Raw genomic sequence first — 10,547 nt, 5'->3', positions numbered from 1 at the left:
ATCCTTCCATATTTTTTACACCCTCATTAGTCCCTTTTTGTAAAAGGGACTAATGTATGTATACATGTATCCTTCCATAATTTTTAAAATTTACACCCCCTATGTATCGATACTACAAAGAAAACCTGTAAATATATCGTTTGTATATGCTCTATATAGCATGATTCAAAAATATCTCGTGGGTTAAACTCACATAATATCATACATTTCTAAAGAGTGACCACCCAGTACTATGAACTATGACCATGAACTATGACAGGAGGAACAAGACCATTTTGTCCTCTACGACTTCATAATCCGTTGTCTTGATTGACTTTTTTTTAAGGTAGTCTTTTAATTATTTGAATAGCCATCTTCAAAGGTTTGAATAGCCATCTTCAAAGGTTTGGCTGCGGGTGGTTCACGCTTGTCGTGTAGAAAGTCTATAATGCACCCATATTTACGCATCATTAGTTGTCTTGCTTACATTAGTAATTAACGTGTATGTAGTAATTGATATATAAGCATCAATATATTCGTGATTTCCTTATGATTGACTTGGACAAAAACATAATTAGTAATTGTATTGTGAACAAGTCTACACGTGAAGCCTTTTGAATTCAAATGCTCTCTTTTCTTTTCTTTTTGTTAAAATCAATCAGTGGCGCCCATGGCCATTGATTTTAACAAAATCAATGGCGCCCATGGCCATGGGCCATACATACTCGTAGCAATTCAGCCAGAACGTGCTAGCCCAGCTTTGCGATTAGCCGAATATTAAGCTTGGTAGTCTTGGCTTAGTGATCAGCCTAATATTAAGCTTGGTAGTCTTAGCTTTGCGATCAGCCTAATAATATTAACCTTGGTAGTCTTAGCTTAGTGATCAGCCGTATTTTGCAAGGAAAAATGGCAATTATTTCACATAATTGTTGTTCGTTGTCGTCCGCCCTCGCTAATCGGACTCTGGGAAAACGTAAATTGCCTGTGTATATTGTCTTGTTATCCCTCATAGCAGCAACCGGAGGTCTCATGTTCGGCTACGACGTCGGCATTTCAGGTACTAAACGAATCATGTTACTATTTGTGCAGCCTTCGGAGTGGTTATATGAATTATCAATAAATTATATAACTTATCATATAACTAATTGCAACCTTTGGAGTGGATTAATGCAAGCTGCTAGCTAGCGGTCAAACTAGTGAACTCGGGATTCAGTAGTAAACTACTAGCTGTAGTTATTTTTATGTGTCCAATTAACTCGCCCTTAATTCCTATTTGCTAGAGCTAGCTGTCAAACTACTGAATAATCATCTATACAACCCCACCTCGTGGGCAAAGGAGGTGGGGCTATTTCAAAATAACCACTCCTCGTGCAAGCAAGCGTGAGGAGGAGCCAAATCTCACATCTTCCAATGCAATTTTGAATTTGAATCTAAGAAGATCTCATCTCACATCTTTCAATGAAATCTTTGTATACATGCTTACATACCTATAGATACACATACATACACATGCTTACATACCTATAAATACACACACTTATATATATTATATATGTATGTGTATCTATAGGTATGTAAGCATGTATATATAAATAGTGTGCATGTGCGCGTGCGCGTGTGTGTGTGTGTGTGTGTGTGTGTGAGAGAGAGAGAGAGAGAGAGAGAGAGAGAGAGAGAGATTACATGTAAGATACATTTATTTGACAGTGAGCACACCTCACCACTCATCCCTACCATTAAAATTTAATTAATTTAAATTATATATATGTGTGCAAATGGGTTGTTGCAAGATCAGGGTGTCCAGTTTTATCCAGTTTATGCTGGACTGGGACAATGCTTGGAGAGCAACTTTTGGGGGGCAAGGTACTTAAAATGAGATTAAGCAAATAATAGAATATACGCTTGCCCTTAAATTAACCCAATATAACTTAAATTAATATAAATTAGTCTAATTAATCAAAATTAATCAAAAATACGATAAAATGATTAAAAATGATATTTCCATACTTAGAGTGATCCAATTTATTTTTCCATAGATGCACCATTACAAGCACACTAGTCCCTATAGGTTTTATATGATTCACATCAAAAATGTAATTTTACTAATTAGATTATTAATATTTGCAGGCCTTCTGATAGTCTGGAAGAATTTTGAAAAAGAGATCATTAAAAATCCAACCATTGGATTTGTAATTTTTACTAACCACCACATTCTACTCATGTCTCATTATCTACCCACTCTTTTGATCTACAAGATTGAGGATTTTAAGTGGTAGCTATTGTGGGTACAAAAAGTGACGTATATTATAACACTTTAAAGACCTTGAAATATTTAAAGAAAATATACAAATATCTTAAAATTTTCTCAAAAAATCAAGTTAAGCTCCATGTTATGTGAAGATCTAAGGTACAAAGTAGGAATCTCATATGAGTTTATATGTAAAAGATATTAGCATTTTATGGAATCAGTTCAAATTTGGGACAGGGTACATACATTGACTTTGTACCTAAGAAAATGAGGACTTTTGACTATCTAATGCTTAATTAAATTATGCAACTATATTTCCAACTTTGAATATGATGTTTCAACAAAAGAACTTGAAACAAAATTCCTTCATTTACTAGGAGAGATTAGCCACTAAAGATAAACAAATGCCTGTTTTTTTACTGTTTACAAGGTGCCTGAGTGGACAAAACTGGGCACCCTGATCTTGCAACCACCCAAATCTATTTAAGAGTGTGTGTGTGTGTGTGTGTGTGTGTGAGAGAGAGAGAGAGAGAGAGAGAGTTTCTATGTGAGAGAGTGTGCATGAAGAGAGAGAGAGAGAGAGAGTGTGTGTGTGTGTGCATGAGAGAGAGAGAGAGAGAGAGAGAGAGAGAGAGAGAGACTGAGAATTTCTATGTAGGAGATAGTTTGTGTGGGAGGAGATAGTGTGTGTTTTCATTGGTGTATGTGCGGTGTGTACATGTGTGTGTGTGTGTGTGTGAGAGAGAGAGAGAGAGAGACGACAGATAATTTCTACATAGGAGATAGTTTGTGTGGGAGGAGAGAGTGTGCGTTTAGATTAGTGTATATGCGCAGTGTTTACATGTGTGTGTGTGTTGTGTGTGTGTGTGTTGTGTGTGTGTGTGTGAGAGAGAGAGAGAGTATATGCATGCATGTGCGTACATCTGCATCTATGTATAGAATGTGCTTAAGAGAGAGAGAGTGAGATGGGGTAGACCTGGAGAGAGAGAGAGAGAGAGAGAGAGAGAGAGAGTTTCTATGTGAGAGAGTGTGCGTGAAGAGAGAGAGAGAGTGTGTGTGTGTGTGTGCATGAGAGAGAGAGAGAGAGAGAGAGAGACTGAGAATTTCTATGTAGGAGATAGTTTGTGTGGGAGGAGATAGTGTGTGTTTTCATTAGTGTATGTGCGATGTGTACATGTGTGTGTGTGTGTGTGTGTGTGTGTGAGAGAGAGAGAGAGAGGCGATAGATAATTTCTACATAGGAGATAGTTTGTGTGGGAGGAGAGAGTGTGCGTTTAGATTAGTGTATATGCGCGGTTTCTACATGTGTGTGTGTGTGTGTGTGTGTGTGAGAGAGAGAGAGAGAGAGAGTATATGCATGCATGTGTATACATCTGCATCTATGTGTAGAATGTGCTTGAGATAGAGAGAGTGAGATGGGGCAGACCTGGAGAGAGAGAGAGAGAGAGAGAGAGAGAGAGAGATGTAATGAGGGAGGGTGAAAAGAGAGAGAAAGAGAGTGAGAGATAGAGAATAAAAAGTATCTTTAAATAAAATATAAATTAAATAGAAAACATCTATACAGGATAAACCACAACCCCACCTCCCTCCACGTGGGCAAAAGAGGTGGGACTAGTTCAAAATAACCACTCCTCCTGCAAGCGTGAGGAGGAGCCAAATCTCACATCTTCCAATGCAATTTTGAATTTGAATCTAAGAAAATCTCATCTCACATCCTTCAATGAAATCTTTGTATACATGCTTACATACCTATAGATACACACACTTACATATATTATGTATGTATGTGTATCTATAGGTATGTAAGCATGTATATATAAATAGTGTGCATGTGAATGTGCATGTATATATAAATAGTGTGCATGTTAATGTGCATGTGTGTGTGTGTGTGTGTGAGAGAGAGAGAGAGAGAGAGAGAGAGAGAGAGAGAGATTACATGTAAGATGCATTTATTTGAGAGTGAGCACACCTCACCACTCATCCCTACCATTAAAATTTAATCTAAAATTTAATTAATTAAAATTATATATATGTGTGTAAATCTATTTAAGTGTGTGTGTGTGTGTGTGTGTGTGTGAGAGAGAGAGAGAGAGAGAGAGAGAGGCTGAGAATTTCTATGTAGGAGATAGTTTGTGTGGAAGGAGATAGTGTGTATTTTCATTAGTGTATGTGCAGTGTGTACATGTGTGTGTGTGTGTATGTGAGAGAGAGAGAGAGAGAGAGAGAGAGAGAGAGATAATTTCTACGTAGGAGATAGTTTATGTGGGAGGAGAGTGTGTGCATTTAGATTAGTGTATATACGGTGTGTACATGTGTGTGTGTGTGTGTGTGTGTGTGTGTGTGAGAGAGAGAGAGAGAGAGAGAGAGAGAGAGAGTATATGCACGCATGTGCGTACATCTACATCTATGTGTAGAATGTGCTTGAGAGAGAGAGAGTGAGATGGGACAGACCTGGAGAGAGAGAGAGAGAGAGAGAGAGAGAGAGAGAGAGAGAGATGTAATGAGGGAGGGTGAAAAGAGAGAGAAAGAGAGTGAGAGATAGAGAATAAAAAGTATCTTTTAATAAAATATAAATTAAATAGAAAACATATATGTTTATGTGTGTATACATGTGTGTGTGTATGTGTGTGTGTGTGTGTGTTTCTACATTTATATATACATACATACATATGTATGTATGTATGTATATATATATATATACATACATACATACATATGTATGTATGTATGTATATATATATATATATATATGTTTGTGTGTGTGTGTGTGTGTGTGTTTAGATGTGTGTATGATATATCTATCTATATATTTAAAAGTGACCACAACTTATCACCCATCTCCGTACATTAAAATTTAATCAAAATTAATTAAATTATGTCGATGTTTGTATTTATATTTTTAAATACATGTATATATGTATAAGTATATGTGTCTATGTATAGGTTTATGTATCTAAAACATAATATTGTATATACTATATATTTACATATGTGTATGTGTGCATGAGAGAGAGAGAGAGAGAGAGAGAGAGAGAGAGAGCGCTTCTATGTGTGGGAGAGTGTAAGAAGAGAGAGGGAGTGTGTGCATGTGTGTGTGTGTGTGTGTGTGTGTGAGAGAGAGAGAGAGAGAGAGAGAGCAGGTGTGTATATGTGTGTGCATGTAAGAGAGAGAGAGAGAGTTTCAACATTTGAGAGTGTGTGTACGTGACAGAGAGAGGGAGAGGGTCATGTGCATGTACATGTATGTGCGTGAGAGAGAGAGAGAGAGAGAGATGGTTGTAGAGAGGGAATAGTTCTTTTCTTGAACCTTGTTCGGCCGCAGCAATGCGCGGGTGCAATACTGGTGTTACTAATTGTGCAACCTTTATCTATATCTATTTATATATACATATATTGTATATAAGGTCTATGTAAGTGAAATATATGTATTGTATATATATATATATATATAATTTATCTATTTATATATATATACGCACTACTCATGTACCTGAAATACATTAGAGCTAATATATATCACCAACCTCTGTAAATATACATACATATTGCACTTCTTTTGTGTATTCGTATACATCCAATGCGATTAAAACCTCTACCTACCTTAGTAGTAATCCCCCTTGCCTTTGTAAAAGGGTCCTAACCTCTTACAATTCTCCCTAATTTGTGCTTTGCTGCAGGTGGAGTTACTGTGATGGACGGCTTTCTTTGCCAGTTTTTTCCAAGTGTCTTAGAGCAGAAGATTAAGAATGGATTAACCGATACCAATACAGATTGCAAAAATATTAATACAACAAACACGAATCACGGCAGCGGTGCAAGTCTTTATTGCTTGTATGGCAGCCAGACGATCCAGTTCTTCACGTCTTCTCTATACCTTGCAGCGATGGTGGCCACCTTCTTTGCCGGTATTGTGAGTAGACGCCATGGGCGCAAGGTGACCATGCTCATGGCGGGCATCTTCTATGATATTGGTGTGGTCCTCAACAGTATCTCAGGCGGCCTCCATGGTACCCGACCCAGCCTTGCCATGTTAATCTGTGGCCGCATAATGCTGGGATTTGGAGTAGGTTTTGGTAATCAGGCAAGGATTAATTTATCCTCTAATCACTTCTTTAATTCGATTTTGAACGGTTGAAATTAAGGTTTTTATTCCTCAAAATTATTTGATGAGGGAAGGTAACTAGTAAAGAGAGTTGAATAACCATACAAGCAATTGTGAGGGTTTTAAAGGTGAAGAACAGAACTGACATTATGATTTCCACAATGGGGGCCGGTGTGTGTGTGTGTGTGTGTGTGTGTGTGTGTGTGTGTTATGCAGGCTGTCCCTTTGTTTTTATCAGAGATAGCCCCAGCAGACGCAAGAGGGACGTTGAACAATCTGTTCCAGTTGAATGTGACAATTGGGATTCTAGTGGCAAGCATTGTGAATTTGAAGGCAGAAAGGATCCATCCATGGGGGTGGCGTCTTTCATTAGGGCTTGCCGCGGTGCCTGCAGTGCTATTTACTGTGGGAAGCTTGCTCATAGAGGAAACCCCAAATAGCTTATCACAAAGGGGGCTCCGCGTCCAAGCTGAGCTTGTGCTGCATAGGCTCAGAGGGGATGGGTATGATGCGCGGGGAGCCCTGCAAGAATTGGTGGGGGCATCATATAATGGCCCCGTAGAAAATCTTCGTTCCAGATCCAATAGACCACCATTAATCATATCCATTGCAGTGCAATTCTTCCAACAGTTCACGGGCATAAATGCAGTGATCCTGTACTTCCCTGTGTTATTCAAGGAGGCCTTGGGTGTCCACAGTACACATGCATCCCTCTCCTCTGCAGTGCTTATTGGAACTGTTAACGTGCTCTCTACGCTTGTGTCCATGATCCTCGTTGACCGAGTGGGGCGTAAGGCCCTTCTTCTTGAAGCTTCTGTGCAGATGTTCGTTGCTCAGGTATTTATTTCCATCATCTGCGAACGTAAGACTAGATTAGCTCTAATTTTGTCACTAGTGCTAATCCTTCATGTATATTCCATGTATTTGTATTCTAAGGAAAACTTATTACTGCTAGGCCGTGCATTTTTTATTGTGAAGTCATGGCTAACCAAAAACTGTAATTTTTAGCTTCTAATTGAGTGGGCTCCACTTGTGCCAAATTCCCCCCTCCCCCCCAAAAAAAAGGCACACACACTACCCATTTGAGAAATCCACGGTTAACTTGGGCAAAGACTTCTCTATATCTCTATTTTATCTTAAGGAAGAGTTTCACAAAGGTGCTACGTGGCAAGAATTTGGAGGTTTGGGAAGGGGAGGAGGAGATTTGAGGAGGTTTGGGCAGAATTTGATTTTGGAAGCCTCAAAAGACGTGCGAAGCACGGGTTCCCAACTAGTCATTATTATGACGCTATTAAAATAAGGTGGGAAGCTTTAGAGAAAAAAAAAACAACTATCCATTACAAGGGCTAAGGGTAGCTTGCTGGGCCCAAACAAGTAAGTAACTCCCTATTATCATGCAAAGAACGGCTACATGGTAAGCCTTAGTAAATTGGCGAACTTAGGTCTCTAATTGGCAAACTTTTACGTGTCCCCCCCCCCTTCTCTCTCAATGTTGGCCTTGGTAAGTTGTGAACTTTTGGCTTGGTAAGTTGGTAAAAGGGTTTCGTTAGTTCGTAAAAGGGCTTCTCTCTCTGTCACTCTCTCTCTCTCTTCTACTATAGGTGGCATGTCCTTGGTATGTTGATTACCTTTTTGTGTGTAAAGGGCTCCAAAACCCTACTCACCCACCCTTCTTTCCAGTCACCCAACCCCCTCCTTGCCTTATCTATCTCTTTCTCTCTCGATAATCTTTTAAAGAAGCTCTGACATGTCTAGACTAACCTTCACGAATGGGAGGATGAAAGGTGAGATGTTGTCTCTGAATTGGTAAATTCCACATAGTTGGTTGGCTTTGTCTTTAGATGATGTAACGGAAACAATGACCAAAGTATGGTGTAATCGTGTGGGAACGTAAATATATATATATTTGTTTGTTTGTTTATTTATTCTTGAAAAAATGACCCTTAGCATGTCTCTTGTTTTGCTACAAAAGATTCTAGCTTAGTAATGATTTCAAACTTGAGTTAGGTAGCTTCATGCTCAACGCAATGGATATTCCTTAATGGTTTTAAGGAATATCCATTGCGTTGAGTTGCTTATCACCATCACTTATTAAATTTGGCAAGAGCTTATATGGCTGTACTTTTTGTAGTTCTATGTCACTCTTATGGTTAGGAATTTGATGTGTGAAGCTCACATTTTTTTGGTTGTCACATAGTCAAACTCATGAGTTGCCCTTGGCCCGTGAGGACTTAGAATGGATAACGATGATTTTTTTCCATCAAGAAAATGGGGAACCCTGCTATTTACCATCCTACCATTGAATTTAATGTCTTTCCTCTTTTTGTTCTCGAAAAGCATAGACTTTATTAAATAAAAAGAGGGACTACAAAAAAGACTTTTATAAGGAGATGCCCAACTCCCGGCATCATATGACATCCTATAATTGGTTGGTAGAGTTCTTGAAGGCAGTAATGTTTAGAATGAAACGAGCAAGCTATTGCACTTCATCTTCAAGTTCATTCCCATTTTTAACCAAAGGTGTAGCTTTCATGCTGGATTCTTCTCTGATTTGAAAGTTTTGGACATTGTATTGTCTCTTTAACATTAAGGTCTTCATGGCTTTCTCCATCTCATTAGTTCCAGCTCTTCCTTCCAAAAAAATGGATTTTTCATCGGCCAACCAATTTTATATGTACAAAAACAGGCTATCCCTCAAACAAGACATGACATCAAAACTCACACTATTAAACAATTTCTCGTTTTTCCTCGGCTGAACTACAATGCTTAAAAGTCCCATCACCAAATCCCATTTTTAGCGGTTTCCATATGGCTTTGTATAGAATTAGCTAGATAAGAAGAAGAAAATGTGCTGAATAAGTTGGGACCAGAAATGTATGAATCTATACTTCCACTGGCTCCTATCCCAAAGTCCATCTAGCACCGTTGAATTTGATGTCGATTAAACGTATTGCTTATTCTTGATTAAACGTATTGCTTATTCTTGCCCAACAATGGACGTAAATGAGGTGACTTCAATTCAAAGGTTGATTAAACGAAGGTGGTTTTATGTAAGCTCTAACGATAGTGTTGACATAACCAATCATAGCGGAATATTATGTGGAAGGGTCTTAATTAATGCATATCAAAGTTTCCATTTATTATTAGAAATAAGTAGTGGTAATGATGATAATTGCAGGTCTTGGTTGGCATCCTGTTGATAGGAACGACAGGAGAACACACACTTCCAACGTGGCGGGCAATAGTGGTGCTGTTGTTGGTGTGTGTGTACGTGTGCGCGTTTGCATGGTCGTGGGGGCCATTGGCGTGGCTGATATCGACAGAAATATTCCCTCTGGTATCCCGCTCGGAGGGGCAGAGCGTTACCGTCTTCTTCAACATGCTCTTCACTTTCCTCATCGCTGACACCACCCTCACCATGCTGTGCCACATGAAGTTCGGCATCTTCTTCTTCTTTGCAGGGTGGACGCTGGTCATGGGCGCCCTAACCTACCTCTTCCTTCCCGAGACCATGAACATGGAGATTGAAGTCATGGGTACCATCTGGTCCTACCACTGGTTCTGGAAACGCTTTGTTACCCCTCCTAATGCACACATCCAGATGAACAACATGAGCTCCAATGACCCTATGGCCATTCACCACAATACATGAAACTTGACAAAATCATCATCTACACTCACGTGTGCCAAACTCTAGTCCCAATAAATTTTTCACTCATGTCAAAATGTCCATTTTTGAGTTTTTTATTTGGCCTTGGGATTCACTTAAAAATATGTAAGTCTAACATGTGCAATCATTAAGAGGGGTTTTTTAAACCAAGATTTTGACAAAAATTTATAGAAATCTACTTACATAAGGGAGTCTTAAATGGAATTTTGTAAAAAAAACCATAAGTTTATAAAGAAAAAAGGATTATTTTATTAAGTCAAAATTCACAGTATATATGTATATATATATTTTAATACCCTTTGAATGCACGTTGTATGTAGGTATTTCCAAAAGTACACCTCCTGAGAATGTGACCAAATCAAGGAGCCATGAGTATTTTTCTTGTAAAACAAATGGGCTCTCTGTGTATCCTACCATGTTGTTCCATCTCATTGCAACAAACTTAGACCATGGGGAATGCTTTATTCACCATTCTCATGCACTCTCTATGAATTTTTTTGAAGTTGTTACATCTTATTTCATTTATAGATGTGCAGTAGGCTGCAACA

At 38.6% G+C, this 10,547-nt stretch overlaps 1 protein-coding gene across 1 annotated transcript; it reads left to right on the top strand.

The window, feature by feature from the left end:
- The first annotated feature begins 830 nt into the window (after positions 1 to 830).
- Positions 831 to 10,126, top strand: LOC147615978 (sugar transport protein MST4-like). The gene is made up of 4 exons (XM_086778038.1): positions 831 to 1,036; positions 5,905 to 6,308; positions 6,546 to 7,166; positions 9,508 to 10,126. Exons 1-4 carry the CDS (start codon positions 886 to 888, stop codon positions 9,979 to 9,981), a joined length of 1,650 nt encoding a protein of 549 aa, XP_086634164.1. The 5' UTR covers positions 831 to 885; the 3' UTR covers positions 9,982 to 10,126.
- Positions 10,127 to 10,547: the final 421 nt, after the last annotated feature.

Source organism: Cibotium barometz, chromosome 39 (assembly GCF_041138505.1).
Source record: "Cibotium barometz isolate CiBa-2024 chromosome 39, ASM4113850v1, whole genome shotgun sequence".
NCBI lineage: Eukaryota > Viridiplantae > Streptophyta > Polypodiopsida > Cyatheales > Cibotiaceae > Cibotium > Cibotium barometz.
Note: the sequence above shows the minus strand (reverse complement) of the source record. Positions and strands in the feature narration are given on the sequence as shown.

Coding starts and splice junctions, on each gene's coding strand:
- LOC147615978 (XM_086778038.1), top strand. CDS start 886: ATGGCAATTATTTCACATAATTGTTGTTCGTTGTCGTCCGCCCTCGCT. Junction 6,309..6,545: donor GAGTAGGTTTTGGTAATCAG/GCAAGGATTAAT, acceptor TGTGTTATGCAG/GCTGTCCCTTTGTTTTTATC. Junction 7,167..9,507: donor TGCAGATGTTCGTTGCTCAG/GTATTTATTTCC, acceptor TGATAATTGCAG/GTCTTGGTTGGCATCCTGTT.